The sequence below is a fragment of the Hoplias malabaricus genome, chromosome 3 (genome assembly GCF_029633855.1).
Source record: "Hoplias malabaricus isolate fHopMal1 chromosome 3, fHopMal1.hap1, whole genome shotgun sequence".
NCBI classification, from domain to species: Eukaryota; Metazoa; Chordata; class Actinopteri; order Characiformes; family Erythrinidae; genus Hoplias; species Hoplias malabaricus.
This window is the reverse complement of record NC_089802.1, coordinates 32,991,014-33,007,931: the sequence shown is the minus strand read 5'-3', so window position 1 is coordinate 33,007,931 and position 16,918 is coordinate 32,991,014. Positions and strand designations below refer to the sequence as shown.

Genomic DNA, 16,918 nt, shown 5'->3' with positions numbered 1-16,918 from the left:
GACGAAAATTCAACTTGGAATAATCTGTTATCTCCGCTAACACAAGACTATTGGCTCCAACCCACTGCCTAAACAGCCCTATTCAAACCGGCTGGTTTCAGAGCCTGTTTCTTTAAATGAGAATGAGCCACAGCTCACCCCAACCCCAAACCAACATCACTGAGAAACAAATGAACAGTTATTTCTTCTCATTTCTTTTCTCCATATTTAATCGGTCCATTTATTTTCCACCCTCATTGGATTTTTTAGCCTTGTTTGACCTCATCTCTGCACTCCCACATAATCTCGGTTTTAGCGCTGTGACTGGAGAGATTCTGTCAAGTGGGTGGGACAATTCTAAAGTCTATGCACTTGACATAGGCAGCAGAGCAAAAGCAGAACAGGTTGTTTTATCTCATTTTATCTGACTTAGGCAGCTCACAAAAAAAAAAAAAGCCCTGACTTGGTAGATGCTCCAGATCCACAAATAAATAGGCACATGCGCTGAACAATTAAATTTTTCAACATGACATAGGCATTGTGTTCTCATGTTTTCAAATATAAAGTCCTCTTTTTAAAGTACCAACTCAAGAAACAATGCTTGTAACATGCTTCGGTATGTGCAGGATAGAGTTTTCAAATTAAAACATGTATGACCAAAAAAAAAACGACAAATCTGGAGATACAAGCTAGTGTTGATGTTCTAGACGTGTACGACTAAGGTTTCAAATACTTTGTCGCACTCTTCCGCCCAAATAGGTCAGCATGGTCTTTGTAGGGTGTTTTCAGTCAATGGCAGAATGTTCTGGTCTCATGGCCTTAAATCTCTGATACATCAGTGTGTGCTGTTGTCCATAAAAGCCCCGCCTCGCTTCGCCTCACATTTAGGCACACCAGTGTCAGAGCGCCCTGGAGCAAAACGACCCATTAGCAGAAATAAAAGAGCCGTATGCCACACTGCACTCAGTTTGTGCGCTGCTCATTGATTTCAGAGCGGAATGGACTGGCGTAAGTACTCGGGTCCAAACTAACGCAAATCGTTCCTTTATTGCAGCTAATAAAACAAACAGCCTCTAGATGAAAACAGCCACAATGCGCAGTGGATGAAGATCATCGTCTCATGTTTGACCCTCTTAGTTGAAGCAGAAAAGGTCCCCTCAGAACAGTGGACACTAAGGCTGTGTTCGCATTATAAGCTTTATTCATCAGTTCAGATTTTTTGCTCAGATCAGATTTGCAGCGTTGATGGTTCAAGTTGTGTAATAAACGTAAGTGGGTTGTGTCTGTCATGCATACACACAATTATACATTACGTATATTCACCAAAATATTTGCGAGATGACGCATTGTATTAAAAGAGAAAAACGTAAATATTAGTAGCTCATGTGTATCATATTTTACCCAGGAGAACAACAAACTGCTGGCCAATGTGAAAAATGCCAGCGGCTTTTACTGCTGCGCTGAGAGGTTGGCTCAATCTCAAATATCTCTCTAAACCCTTTGTAGTGCACACTCCAGGTCATAAAATAAGTCTCTGTCTAATTATATCTCATTTTTAATTAGCTTTACATTTTCCAGTCTTACTAGTTCCCTGTCTTGGTGTAGTAGATTTTGTTTTATAATTTGTGAACTGATTTATGCAGGGATTATTAGGGGATACAGCTCGAGACTCTCTGTTGTTTTACCGCACTGCTGGTGCTGGCTAAGGCGAAAGCTCTAGGCACATTCATATAGGCAAAAAGAAACATGAAATCCAATATAATGCATTGCATTAGTGTCGCATGCCCACGAATCAGATACATATCCCATATAGGACCACATATGACAGTGACAGATAATATCAGATCTGAGACACTTCGGACTGGTAATGTGAATCCACAATGCCAGCTCGTAAAGCTGGGACAGTGCAACAAAAAGGAAAGAACACAACTTTTTTATTTATTTTATTTATTTTTGATTTATTTATTTTTACTGCAACCATTGTTTCCAAAGCATGAGGTTCCCATTAGAGACTGGTTTGCAACATCAGCAGCTACATTTCAGGGGTGAGCTGTGCTAGTGGACAATCGACCAGGGACCAGGTTCCAAAGTGTATAGAGTAGAGCCTAGTCAAGTCGAGTCTACCATGTAGTGGAAAACTCCCCAACCCAATTCTGAGCAGGGTTTATACATTTGGCATTGGGCATGGTGACCTTCAGCTCTTCAGTGCATTTCAGTGGAGATTATACAAGCTGTGAGCACTACTGATATTCTGTGATGCCTTTTACAGAAGTTGCATTTACTAATTACAAGTGACTCCTTTGCTAAATGAGCATGTAAGCCCAGAGTTCTTTTAAGTTCGTTTAGCCTTTGCCAAGTGCCCTTGCGAGTCCCGTTCGGGTCCCATCTGCGCAGCACTTTCAAGGGGTGGGTCTTTGTTGCGGCACCCCCTAGGGTAACTTTTCATAAAAATGAAATTTAAAAAAATCACTTCTGGACACTAATGAAGCAATTACAGCTCATTTCGAGTGCAAATCAATTTCTGCAAGTTTGCTGGCAGTAGAGGGAGCGTGCGATGGCAGGAGTTGTAATGTGGAGTTTGTTATGCTAAATTTCGACTCCCCCGTGAGTGCGAGAGCGCGTCTCTGCTGTCTCCAGGTAAATTAATTCATTAATGTAAATTCACCTCAGGAGAGGATTAATATTCATGTTTTATGCCCAACATCCTCTTTTACATAATCCTGGTTTTAGAAAAGAGTGTGTGTGTGCACGTTTAGGGAAGTGTGTGTGTGTTTCCCATGAGAACACATTTGTAGTTGTTTCAGTCTTACATGAAGATTAGAGCCAATCTGATAGCACATTTGTTTGCCTTTTTCTTTTTTTCTTCTTTTCTTTTGTTTATTTCTTGTTTGCTTCCTTTCTTAAATATTTTTAATTATTTGTTGATTTCTTTTTTCGTTATTCATTAATTGCATTACTTTCTTGCTTTAATTTCTTCTTTTCTGTCTTTCTTGCTTTCTTTTTTCTTTCATTCATTGCATTCCTTTTCTCTTTATTTTTATTTCTTTTTTGTTTTTTTTTCTTTTCATTTCATTCATTATTTTTTGCTTTCTTTTCTCTCCCCTTTTCCTTTTTTCTTCCTTTATTCCTTTTTCTGCTTTTCTCTTTATTTTTATTTCTTTTTTGTTTTTTTTTTCTTTTCATTTCATTCATTATTTTTTGCTTTCTTTTCTCTCCCCTTTTTTCCTTTTTTCTTCCTTTATTCCTTTTTCTGTTTTTCTCTTTACATTTTCTTTTCGATTTTTATATTTATTTATTTTTCTTTTTTTCTTTCTTTCTCTTTAAATTTTCCGGTGCCTGTCTTCCTACTTGATGTTTCTTTCCTCCATCTCTTGCTCCAGGGGCAGTTTACTTGGAAGGCGGGTTAGAGGAGGCCAAGCAGCTCTTCGGGAGGTTGCTGTTCAACAGTGAGGTAATATATATGTGTGTGTGTATATGTGTTTGTTTTTGTGTCAGAGATTAAACCCTCGTTTCTGCTTCTGCCCTACAGCCCTGATCCTCCACACAGAGTTCATTGAGTTAAAAGCAGAGCAAGTGTTGTTTCTTCTTTGCTTTAGGGAAGAAATGTAATTAATTTATTTATTTTTAGCAGATCTGTCTGTTTTAAGATGCAGTCGATGGGAAAGTAGGTCCATAACAATTCCTGGTTGAGTTTTGGAATAATGCATGTTGTAGATTTTTGGAGGGGAGTGTTGCCTTTGGGCTTTAGACACGCTCCAGTATGAAACTTCCTCTAGGAATGAAAAACATTGGCTCAGAGCAGCAATCAGCAATCTTCCACAAAGTACCAAAAGAGGGCAGAGTATAATTTTACTGCTCAAGAACCTTTCAAGCTGCTGCATGTTCTTAAACACCACCTACATGAGCGAGACAGCAACTGGATAATGTTATGTCCATAAGTTGCAGGTGATGTGTATAGAGTAGCCACCATATTTGCTTCAACACACAACTCAAATAAAAACGGTTGTGTTTACAAATATAATAATATTCTTTGTTTCTTTCAACACATTTAGTCCTCATTTAGATGTTAAAATTAAAGAATATGTAGTTTGTGCCTGTAGTCTCTAAAACATAACACAATTGAAATAAGAGGATTATTGAAGCTTGTATATAATCTGTGTATGAGTAACTCGCTCTCACAAGGGCAGAGAAATGCATTGGCGTTAAACTGCACTTAAGTGCTGAAAGTTTTCCATTATGACAAAGGTCCTATGACAATAATGCAAATGTGGCTAACAGGAAAACAGACTTTGTCTCGTCATTATGCAACACAGTGGGATCCTTTACCCCCTGACACAAGAAGCGGTGAGCTTCTGTGAGTGTTGTGACCCTCTCCCCAGTGCATGGAGAAGAGCTGTGTATGAGGTAAATGCAACCATCTTTCCCATCTGTTACGTAAATGCTGCTCTCTGAAATCAGGAAATCAGTCCTCAATATGGCACCTGCACCAAAAAAATGTGGTGGTGGTGGTGGTAGTATCAAAGTTACTTTGCTGCCATTGGACAGGGAATTTCATTTATCCATCAATGAAACTTAGTGTTTCCTGTTTTCCTTCAGAGTACCATCAATCAAACCCTCAAATACTAGTTTTAAACTCTGTTTAAATATAAACTTTTGTACAGTGGCAATATTTTCTTTTTTAGAATGCCTGCAGATGCTGTTATGCTACAGATATCATTGTGCACACTTTAAAAAAAAAAAAAAACAGTCGCTAACAAAATGGCACTACATTATATTCACCATGGCAACATTTAATAGGCTGTTACAGTCGCCAATTCCACTTTGAAGCGCGGAACATCGTTTTTTCACCACTAACATTCAACAGCAGCATCAGCTCTAGTGTTGGAGCTGGGTGATGGATGTTGCCATGGTGACTGCGCTGTGCAGCCGGAGAGCGTGGAGATGGATGTGTGCCACCCGGAGCAGAACCGTGGTCTGTGATGGAGCCCCGTGCCAGTCTGTGTGACAGCGGGCATACATAACCCACAATCAGGGGTAATTACAGTGCCGGGCTGGTCGAGGAGGGACACTATGAGGAGACGGAGGCGGGGCCATTTGCCACAGGAGAAAAAAACACATACATATCATCGCTGTCCACGACAAAACACTGTATCTCCGAATTTGGAAACTTGACAAGAGAAGGCAAACAAGTTGTAAAGGGGACATATTAAAAAAAAAAAAAAAAAAAAAAAACGGCTTTTCAGGGCATGTGCACATTCAACTCACAAATGCCCCCTAGTCTGGGTTTTCCCAGTCACAGCACTGGACCTGCCTTAGTTAAACAAAGCCAAACCAGACACAGTTGTGGAGAAATCCGAGCACTGATTAAATACTGAGAAAATGACAAAGGAGAAGAAAGAGAACCAAGTGAAAACAGCTAAAAACCAGAATTCACTCCTGGGCTGAATTCAGCTGTGGCTCATACTCATTTAATGGAACAGGTGATGAAATGGGCTGTTTAGACAGGGGGCAAATGCTGCTTTGCTGTTTGATCCTTGTGGTATTTACATCAAAGCAGTCATAGACATTTCATTAAAAGGCCAGAACTGTTCACCTGCAGAAAACATTTAAATTTGAATGAAAGTCAGTGTAATAAGCATTTCTATTGGTCCTTCCACCATCAAATTTTCACGCAGTATAAAGAGTAGTGGACAATATTTAAATATCAATATATATCACCATATAAGCTGTTTCAATAACAATGAAATGATTTTTAAACACAATTTCAATATATCAATAACATTATTTACAGCATCTGTCACTGACTGAAGGTCATTACAGGGCACTTCCATCCGTTCAATGCACTCAATTTTAAAGTTAGTTTAAAAATATTAACATTGACAAAACCAAGAGGTTTTTGCTTGATGGTAATGTCATGTTGCTTTTCAGTTCTTGGCAGTTTTTCTGTCGCCTTTATTTTGTTCATACAGTCAATGGTGTAGATTTGTTCTTGACATTGGTGGGGACCTATAAATCTACCACCAAACCCCCTTACACCCACCCCAATTGCCTGTTTTTTGTGTCCCTCTCCCCCCCTTGGCTCCGTGATAAAACGACATTGTAAGTGAACTGACAATTGGCAGTTTGTTGTGCAGTTAATTTCCAAACCGTGTTATTCATAGCTACAGACGATTTTAGCCTGCTGTTATTATGATGGACTCATTTCATTAGCGAACTTGACTTTAAGTGACTTACACGTTTCTTCGAAAAATAGCTCTGTCCACCTTCTTCTTTTATACTGCCATCCTCACTCACTTTTAACACCCATGTGTCACCCATGATGCACCTGAGTCTTGCACAATAATACTTGTGACTGGAAAGTTTTCCTTCCAGTTTTGGCACTGCTAACAACCAACTTACAGAGACTCACTTTACATCAGGGAAAGGCACAACCAATCACACTGGTCACATGTGTTACGAGGAGGTAGGACTCGAGTAGAGAACGTGATTTAACCCTTTCTGCACCTCTAGGTTAATTTTTTTGGAGGGGATCAAATTATTGGTGGGACAATTCAGTAATTGCTGGATATTGGTGGGGACATGTCATCTCTGTCCATGCTAATTCAATGCCCTTAGATAATACAGATATTGGAATTATATTGTATCGACCGAAATTAAGATATATATATTGTGATATAAATTTTGGCCTTATCGTCCAGCTCTAGTTCAATTGATTAGAAAAATGGAAATCTGATAAGAATGGAGATATACTTATCTTTGGGCAGTGAAGGAATGACCTGACCCTGTTTCTTTCCAAACCGCTTGTCCACGTCATAATGAAGTCAGTATACTAGTCAGCATTATTTTCTATTGATTTTTCTGGTCATAGACCAGAAACACCACATATATACATACCATCATTGGAGCTCTCCAAGCTTGGCTTGGAGTAGAATTCTAAACTCTGTTATGTTAGCTAACAGAATGGGTCAGGATCTGGTGAGTGATGAGGAAGAGGGAGGGCCGTCCTACAGAGAGAGAGAGAGAGAGAGACTACTGTTTCTGAGATTATATATAGACCAGATTAATTCCAGTTTTTGATGGATCAGGACTGACACTTGGTATCAAATCAGTGATAATAACAAATTCTTAAAATAAATACATAGATAAACAAAGGTTCCCTAACACTGGAAGATATTAACTGAAAGCTAATGATTGGGAGGAGCCACAGCAATGTTTTCTTCATTGGAAATGTATAATGTTTATTGATTGGGAACATGGTCTGTTTAAGCATCCTCGCTGATTCAATTCAGACCGTTTTGTTTTTGCATATGCCAAGAAATCAATAAGAATTAGTTGTCTCTCCATCTCTCTCTCTCTCCAAAAAAAGAGATAGTTGTTCTGAAAATAGTTTTATGTTCTTTTTTATTTATCTAAAGAACAGTGTTCCAAAACACTACTGTTCAAATGTTTGGTATCACCTGCTATATTTGGAGCACTGGTCATTTTATTTGCAATATTAACTTATGATAAACCTGTCCAGGGTGTGTTCTTGCCTCATGCCTATTTAGTCCAGGTGGGCACTGGACCCACAGTGACTCTGACCAGGATGAATGTATGGATTGGACACAATTTAAATACAACGTAATGAATAAATAATGAAGATAGAGAGCAAAGAAAGCCAGAGGTAAACAAAAGTACAAAGGCAAGAAGAAAAGAAAATAATTGGAACAATTATGAAATGAATAAATAATGTCTGAGGGCATTTTAAAAACCTGACTTGATTTTCACTTTTGAAATATGATCAACTCCACACTTTTTCTTTACTAAAACCTTCAGTATCAGATGTAAATTGACGCCCAGCTCTATGTTGGTTTCTTGGTTGTTTAATAGCTCGGTGATTTTTCAAACATAGGAACGAGTGTCAGTTTATCATCATGTGTGTGCATTAATGTAACGGTGACCTTTATCTCTCTCTCATACATGGCTCAACACAGTGACGGGTTGAACACTTCTAGATCAGTGTCTTTGTTTGGTGTCTGCAGTACATGAAGACTACACTTAAGTGCGATTAACTCACAAAGCAATGACATGATCCCAGTAGACCACTGAAGATGTGTAGACCAGCCAAACCAGTTGCTGTAAAGACTCATTGGATCCTCAGATTTATGCGGTTATAAAGTAGTCAAAATATTTAAGGGAATATATTATTTAAAAAATAATAATAATAACAAAATTATATTTTCAGTTTATATGCTCATCAGAGGTGGGTAGAGTAGCCAAAAATTGTACTCAACTAAAAATATTGTTACTTTAGAATAATATGACTCAAGTAAAAGTAAAAAGTAGTCACCCAATTAATTACTTGAGTAAGAGTAAAAAGTACTAAGTGAAAAAAATACTCAAGTACTGAGTAACTGCTGCTGAACCTCTTTGTTTAATAATCAGAACGTCAAATAATACACCTGAATGCACACAAATATAAAACAGCAATGAACAAATTTAGAGCCAGAGACTATCTCTTAAACAACTAAAGCACTAATAAATTAAATCTTTACAAAATAACATGAATTAAATTCAGCCACATTAACTTAATAACAAAACAATGGGTATTTTTTGGTTGTCTGGAGAGTAAACATTGAATTTATGTGAGGTCAGGGGTGATGGGTTTTTGCAAAACACACGTCATCTATGCCATTGTACTGTGCTTTTTCTGCCTGTGTTTGCCACAGGGATTTTGTGTGTGGTCATGTGATGGCTTGGCTCTGTTTGATTAGTGAAAGTCCCTAGTGGCTACAATTGAGTGGTGAGACACAGTCATGTGACAGCCTTTGTTGGAAGTCTTGACCAATCAAAACAAAGAGATTGTGCATTGGACAGATCGATAAAAATAAATAGTGAGTAGCGAGCAGAATGAAACGGGGTTAAAATACTGCTTCTTCAAATATACTCAAGTAAAAGTAAAAAGTATGCTGCATTAAAACTACTCTTATAAATACAATTTATCCAAAAACTTACTCAAGTAAATGTAACGGAGTAAACTTAGTGTGTTACTACCCACCTCTGGTGCTTTTTAATGTGGGAGTATAGAGCCCCCCAACCCACACATTCTGAAACAAGACCACCCAGTCTGTTTTTGTTGACACCTCCTTTTCCGCTGCTGTTTTGTAGAGGGTCATCCACTTTAGCCCCTCGCCACTCACTAAGCCCCTTTGGGCTTAATAAAATACGCTGCATTTATTAACGATCAAGAGCCAGACGATGACTAAACACACTCCCTCTGCTCAATCCCTCAGACCCTTCCTCCCTCTCTGTGCCCCCTCCCTGCTCCCAATGCTTCAATTCTGGCTTTATTTTTCTCTATTACTTCTCACCTCCCAAGCTTTGTACATACTTTACATGAGTGGTCATTTGGCTAAGGAGTTGTTGGGAATGTGGTCTGTTTTAACTCACGTCCTCAACCACTGGAATCTCTTCTTCCTTACTCCCTCTTTCCCTCTTTCAGCTGCATTGTCAGGACTTTCCTCATACAGTAGATGTCTGAAAACAAAGCTTTTCTGCTTCCACTCTGCCTCTTCCTTTTATTTCCCCAAAGATGGGCTGATTTTTTTAATTTATTTTTGGGTTCTGGCTTCATTTTTCATTGTTTTTCTGAATATGTTGGGCAATAATTCTATATCAATATATATCACAATATAAAATGTTTCAATAATAATGCTATGATTTCAATATTTCAGTATATACACACACATCTGGCACTTTTGTCAGTTCAGCACATTCAATTTAAAAGTTTGTTTTAAAATATTAATTTTGACTGCGCCCTGAGGTTGATGTCATTTTTGTTGTTTATTCTTGGACGTTTGTCTGTGGGTTTTATAGATATTCATATAGATATCGGAATTATATCGTATTATATTGTATCGACCAAAATGAAGAAATATATCGGGATATAAATGTTGCCCATATCGTCCAGCCCGAATGTCCAAAATTACAACATTACAGGAGAAGGGGGGGGGGCTTCTTAAATGTCAATGGAAGGTAATTTTGGAGCTTTCTATTGGTCCAATCATTATAAAACGTTTACACGATGTCAAGGACAGCTTCTGTGTTGAAATGATGTAGTAAACCATATATAAATATATAGCTTTTTTCCTTTCAGCATTAATCTTAAAGGTTTTTTAAAGCATATTTTTCTGTATCTCTGTCGCTCGCGGTGATGTCTGTAATTATCTTGCCAGCACTTTCGGCAGACTTGTTTCTCTTAAATAGCTTTTTAATTGAACCTTAATCACGAAAAGCATTCGGAGATGACTGTAATTGAAATACTCCAAGTTATCTCCCGTAAAACACACAAGCAAGTCATGCGCCCATGCCAGATTTGGATGTAATTATAAGACCTTAATCAAACCTCAGAGTGTACTCAGACTTCACTTTCACGATCATTGTGGCCGTGGGTGACATTCGAGAGAGGTTTTGGTCAGGGCAGGCCATCTCAAGAATAGTATACGTGTGTGTACATTACACAATATACTGAGTTTATGCGAGTCAAGTGTAATGTCTTCCCTGAAGTGTGAGATGTGGTTCACCACACAGAAGCAGGTACTGACTGTTTCAACAAGTTTTTACTGTGCTTCTCTGACATCACCCGCTCTCGATAATTTTCACACATTCGTGAATGCCAATAACTTGATGTAGTCCTTTTTCGTTTTTGGTATAAATTTGCGTGCCTTTCCTAAGGTTACCCTTAGTGACTTTTTGTTTGGGAGACAAACGAGGCCAGAATGTGTGGTTTAAACTAATGAACACAGTTCTTTATAACAAGAGAAACCTAATAAATAGCTACAAAATCTAATTTAATTTGAGAATATAAAAGAGAGAAGCGCAGGTGTCTAAGGTTCACTGAGATCAAGTTTCATTATCTAGTGTGTATGAGTGTTATGTCGCTGCATTCGCCTCTCTTCCACTGCTTTATTTTACATATGTACACTAAAAACTTTTTCCCTATATGTTTAAGTTCTAGAATTAAAACAAGCACAAATTTATTTTGTTCACAATTATAGTATTGTATAAATTATTAATTTATATTGTACCTTTTGCTACAATTGGCTTATCCCAGACATTTTATTGTTTATTGTTAGTCCTCTGAATTTAAAGCCATTGCTCGTATAAAGGCAGAAAGATATAACGACTTCTGTTGGGTTTTGGTGACGAGTGGAAGGTGCTTGGTGGTTGAGGGTCAGTTCTGGAGCATGATCTAATCAGAATATTGTAATATACAGGCCACATTAAAGGGACAGTCAGTGCATGTGCACATTTGGGATCTGGAGTCCACCAACTTACAAACTGTGAAACAAAACCAGCAGTCCGTATTTGTGGTCCGAAAGCATGGCATAAAACGATCTGTTCTCATTTTGTGCTGCTTTTTACATGTTGTGTAGAGACTAGAATTGCCCCGCCTCCTCTCCAATCTCTCCAATCACAGTGCTTGGACCTGCATTTGTAAGAGTACAAAAGGCAAGGTTAAACATGAGCAGAACACACAAAATGTATGTAGAGACGGTAGTGTCAAATTTTTGCTGCTGCTTCTGTACAGTGCAGACTCTTCAAACTGCCCTCCTCCCTCATCCGGGTCTCTCCAATCACAGCGCTGGATTGATGCAACAGGACGACAGCAATATCTCATTTATGACTCTTTATGACTCTTTAAATGACATTCTCATTTAAACAGCCCCTGAAACAGGCTGCTCTGTACTCTGCTGTTTAGACAGGGGGATAATTCTGTGATGTTTGATCCTTGGGGTATTTTGACCAAAGCATGTCACAGACATTTCACGAAGACTCCAGAAGGGTAGAATATGTCCCCTTTAAACTTATTGCAAACCACCAAACAAAAACAATCAAATATGTGCAGTGAACACATGAAGGCCATTTTACCTGCAGTATAAACGAAGCCAGAATGACTTATAAAGCCGTCAATTGACTCATTACTGGCTCTGTGATAGTTGCATTCTCAAACTGTCATCTTACATCAGCCAAGGCAGATTTGGGCTTTTTAAAAAAGAAGTCATCAAGTGTATTGGAAGGTTTAACCATTTCATGCCATTGAACAAGGCACTTTTATCGTTTCTTGAGGGAAGCATTATAAACGCAGGCCGTTTGGTGTTTTTTTAAAACAGGACTAGGCTGCCACATAGTGTTGTGGAGATCAGCTGGTGTACTTGTGTCAACATTTCATAAATAAAGTATGTTGACATGGACATTTTAGTGAGGCAGATGACCTCCCTTCTCATATGGCAGCTATGATTGTGGCTTATGTTATTTTACTCATTTCACATATTCAGTGAAAGGTGTATTTATGGTGACTTTCTATATTCCACATTTAAACCTACATTGCAGGAAAACTATGTAATATTTTCATCTTAAAATTACAACTTCAGTATCGTTGTGATGCTCCACTGAGCTGTATAAGGGACAATACGTCAAATAGCTGCTATTGGTGCTTTTCCACTACATGGAACCTACAAGACTCGACTTGACTCAGCTCTTTTGCTTTTCCACTGGCCAAATCCAGTACCTGGTCCCTGGAATAAGGTAGTTTTGAGTCCCTGCTCGGTTATGTTTCCGACCAAGTCGAGCATGTACTAAATCATGTAAAATCCTGTAGAGCGCTGATGCACCCCAGAGACCTGTCTATCACCACTAAATGCAGAGCTCCAGCTTAAATTCGCTGCTTTTAAAATTTCACATTTCTTTTTATCCGACTCACAACAGTAGCTCGTAACTTTACCTTGAGGTGTTTAGAAGATGTTTAAACGCTCCTTGGGCCAATGGCTGATGAAATTCTCCAGCGAAATCTGAACACACAACAAGGAAAGTTGCTCTGTGTGAACCAGGGCATGGAGCCAAAAAACGAAAACATCACGTGTCTACACAACGTGTAAACAGCGCCTAACATTACCGCCGACATTGTTGTGGTTTTCAAAACCTGCAGTTCCCGTTAGAGACAGCGGTTTTGCGACATCACTGGCTCCATTTCGTAGGGGAGCTGTGCTAGCGGAAACAACGTACAAAGTGGAAAAGCATCAATACTAACCTCTGGAGGAGTGTGGGAAACCAATCCTTTTCCCTCCTCCTCTCCATTGATTTTAGTGCAGTGCTGTAAAATGATTTACACTAGGGGGAGCCCCAGAAGCAAAAACCTCAAGTTTTACCCAGTGTTCCTTTAAAAGGGCACATGTTCCACCCCTTTTCCACAAGTGAACACAGTTCTGGGGTCTTAATGAAACATCTGTGACTTCATTTGACATCAAAATACTGCAAGGATCAAACACCACAGCAGCGTTCTCCCCCTGTCTAAACAGCCCTGTTTAGAACGGCCGGCTTCAGCGCCTGTTCCTTTAAATGATAATGAGCCACAGTTAAGCTTAGCACAAGAGCCCAGGAGTGAGAAGCAGAAGCTTGGTTTTTCCTTTGTTCTCTTTGTACTCCATTCTCATTCTAGCTCAGTACATACATTGCTTAGCACTTGTGTTTGTTTTGCTCTGGTTAACCTTGATTTTGCACCCACGCTGTGATTGTAGAGATTTAAGACAAGGGGCAGGGACAACTCTCAAAACACTATAGTCCCACAAAAACTGACTGGGTGGTCTCGTTTCAGAGTTTGTGAGGTTGGTGGGCTCTAGATTTCATTATTATTTTAATTAATTAATTAATTAAAGAAGTGATATTTTCATTAACATGTCCCCTTCAAAAAAAAAAAGTATGTGCACTGTATAAATAACACCTGAATGTATTTATGTATCATTGGTACTACCACCTCTCATATACAATGTGGGTGCCCCTGGTCACATGACGTTTTTTTTTCCCCACAAGTGCGGCTCACTGAAGGAGACTGCATACCATAAATGGAAGCAGCCATGTGTAAAATAAGTTTAGTACAGAATATCGTGTACATCCAGGCCACTAGGTGTCAGTATAATGTCTGGTTTCTAACATGATTTGAGAAGACGACTGACTGTTACCTCTCTTAGCAGGAGCCATGTTAGATATATTAGCAACACTAGCCGCTAATCTTGTTTACTAATGCAGTGTTTACGTGTGTTGCATTCTTGTCTTGATTAATTTGGGCTTTGTGACGTCGCAGAGATGTGATGTAACATTTCCAGTTGTGTGAAGGTCCGACTGTGAAGTGCCAGCCTTTCAGCGCCTGCACTAAATGATGCCCTGTGAGTTTAAATGTCAATGTGTGAGGTTAACTGCAAGCGACTTGAGATGTAAAGTGGCTCATGAACAGTAATGACACTAACGCTAATAGCGCTGCCTGGAGACTGATGCAGACTCTAAAAGCCATGTTCAGGGAACTGGACACACACTCGTGTACAACTGCTGTGTTGCGTTAGCTTTCATACCATTTCATACCATCATACCATAGTTCATATATCTAACCACGTCTTCTTTTTCTGACCACAAACAAAATGTGTCTTCCGCCTTTAACCTGAGGCAGTGAACACACACACACGCTAGTGCACTAGGGTCAAGGAACACGTACCCAGAGCAGCAGACAGCCATCCCTAGAGCAGTTGGGGGTTAAGTGCCTTGCTCATGAGCACCTCAGCTGTAGATTGGCAGAGGGAGGTCTATTTTTCCTGCCAGTCATTGGAATCAAACTATTGACCTTCGAGTTCTAACCCCTCTTCTCTAACCATTAGGCCATGGCTGCCACAGTGGTATTGCCAGCTGTCTGAATAGTTTAGGAGACAAGGTAGGCCCTTTTGGGCCCCTGCTATGAAGTGGTTTAGGTAGAGGATAAATCGGTGCACACTTTTTCTGTCATTAATTAGTTTATCATATTGGAAAAATTATAAAAAATATATTACATTTTGGTCACAGCCAAGTTGTCCTTGCTCCTCCTCTCTTTGTATGTTTGGAATGGTCCTCTCTTTCCACATCACTCAGCACAATGTTAGTCAATTCTGTTAAAGCTGGGTGTTGTACAGATGTTGACAGGTATGCTGATGTACATACCTCCGCTAAGTGTTATCTGACTGTGATGCTGTATGACAAGTAAATGTTGTTTAGTTCTTTTGTAGCCATGGTCATGAGAAAAAAAAACACAGGTGATCCTCAAAATGTATAAAATGAAACCCCAATGTCTTTATTTTCCTAGGATTCTGCTGCTTCCATTCATTCTGTACCAACTAAGCACCTGATTTTGTTGCTTGTTTGTACATTCTGGATTGGATACTGCCCCCGAGTATATGTTCAGTGTGTATGCAAACATCTGTGTATGATGAACACATATAAACCAGGAATTAATTAGCTTAGTTAGTAGTCTCCTCCAAGCGTGCTGAATTTTGACTTTGTTAAAAAAAAAACCCTATTAAAACAATTACTATATTTTTCAGTAGTTTAACAGAAATTGTGGATTAAAATGTTCATAAATTAATTCTCTGTATAGGAATAAGTTTAGAGACAAAACATGTAGAGTGCCTAAACGTTTACATACTAAAATCGTCAAAGTCCTGAGAAAAACCTGTATCAACTTTAGAGGTGAAGGAAATAACCTATTTTCAATGGAAATCAATGTAAATTGTCGGTGTACTTTTATTACAAGTACAAGTACAAGTTTGAGCATTTCTATTGGTCCATTCATTATGAAATTTTCACAGTGTGAAGGACGGCTGCCTCATTCAAATGATAAACTAAAAATCAACCAAAATGGAGATGCATGCTTTTCTTTGGACAGTGATGAAATTATGCTTGTGTTTGGCTGCAGCTTACTAAAATCAGGCTGTTAATGGGTAAATTGCATAATTTACTGGTCTTTTACAACATCCTTGGCCAAAAAGTGTTTTCAGCTGACCTCTACTTTGCTTTTTGTAGTTACGATAAAAGAAGTGTGAACTAGCTGTTATGAGATGTAGATGAATGTAAATGGAAATCATTGTTTTTTAATGCCTGATTTATCAATATGTAGATCAGCTTGACATGAATGCTAAAGCTGGTAGACTTACTTTGCCTTTATCAGATTATTTACATCTTTATTTATTCTTTATTGATTCATTCTTATTTCATTTATTTCCGCCTCCCAGCAGAATGTGAGGCCAAAGCCGCTCTGCCGCACTTCTTTAAGTTTTGGTTAACCTTTAGCACGAGGCTAAAAGGTGCAGAACTGTATTTGCCGTCACATTTTCCGACTTAATAAGGTTGGGTTTGTGAAAAGCGTTTTGCTTCCCACTCTCGGAGCCCAAAGGACGGCTCATTAATGCAGTCTCATTCTCCACAGCCAGCTCCTTTCTTACGTAACGTCAATTATTAGCTTATTCTCTTTTTCTTCCCTTCCTCCGCAGGACCTCAGGGAGGTTTGGCTGAACTACCCTCCACATCCATTACAGGTGAGAGCACACATTACACTTCCGCACTGATACTTATGAAGTGTTTGCTTATTTCAGAAGGTTGTGTGAAGTCTCTGGAGTCCGTGCTCCTTCTCACATTAGCTGTTCTGCCTTGTCCACACTAATGCTGATACATTTACAACCACTGTTTCTATGGCAGAGTGTTCCACGATTGTCAGCACCTTTATACTGTTTTCCAGAACTTTCTGCCCTACATCATTTTAACTGTTTTCAAGTTTAAAACTCGTCGTCTTCCCAGTTTAGTCACCGTCAGTTCCACCCCTTTTAGCTAAGAGAAGACCCCAGTCACAGACAGTGACCCCGAAATGGAAGGGCGAGGGCTAACATGTTTTCTCCAAGACCTCTTCTTTTTTATTATTTATTTATTTATCTTTTTATGTGGCTAACATGCTGGCACTGGGTGTCTCAACATGCTCGGAGGGGCCAGTGTTTACTTACCTCAGCGGTTAGCATTGTCTCAGCGTTTCAGCGCGATGGATTCTAGTCTTCCCGTTTTTATCAGTTTTAATTGCTTTTCTCTGGGAGAAAATGAAATAAATGGGAGTTGT

The 16,918-nt window shown here is 39.0% G+C and overlaps 1 protein-coding gene across 3 annotated transcripts in view; it reads left to right on the top strand.

Annotated features, from left to right (window-relative positions):
• drosha (drosha ribonuclease III) overlaps window positions 1–16,918 on the top strand; it is a 183,368-nt gene that overhangs the window by 111,740 nt on the left and 54,710 nt on the right. For all 3 annotated transcript variants that reach the window (XM_066665982.1, XM_066665981.1, XM_066665980.1), the window contains exons 22-23: window positions 3,360–3,430; window positions 16,305–16,349. In XM_066665982.1, coding sequence (XP_066522079.1) covers window positions 3,360–3,430; window positions 16,305–16,349 — 116 coding nt within the window. The remainder of the gene's footprint in view (window positions 1–3,359; window positions 3,431–16,304; window positions 16,350–16,918) is intronic.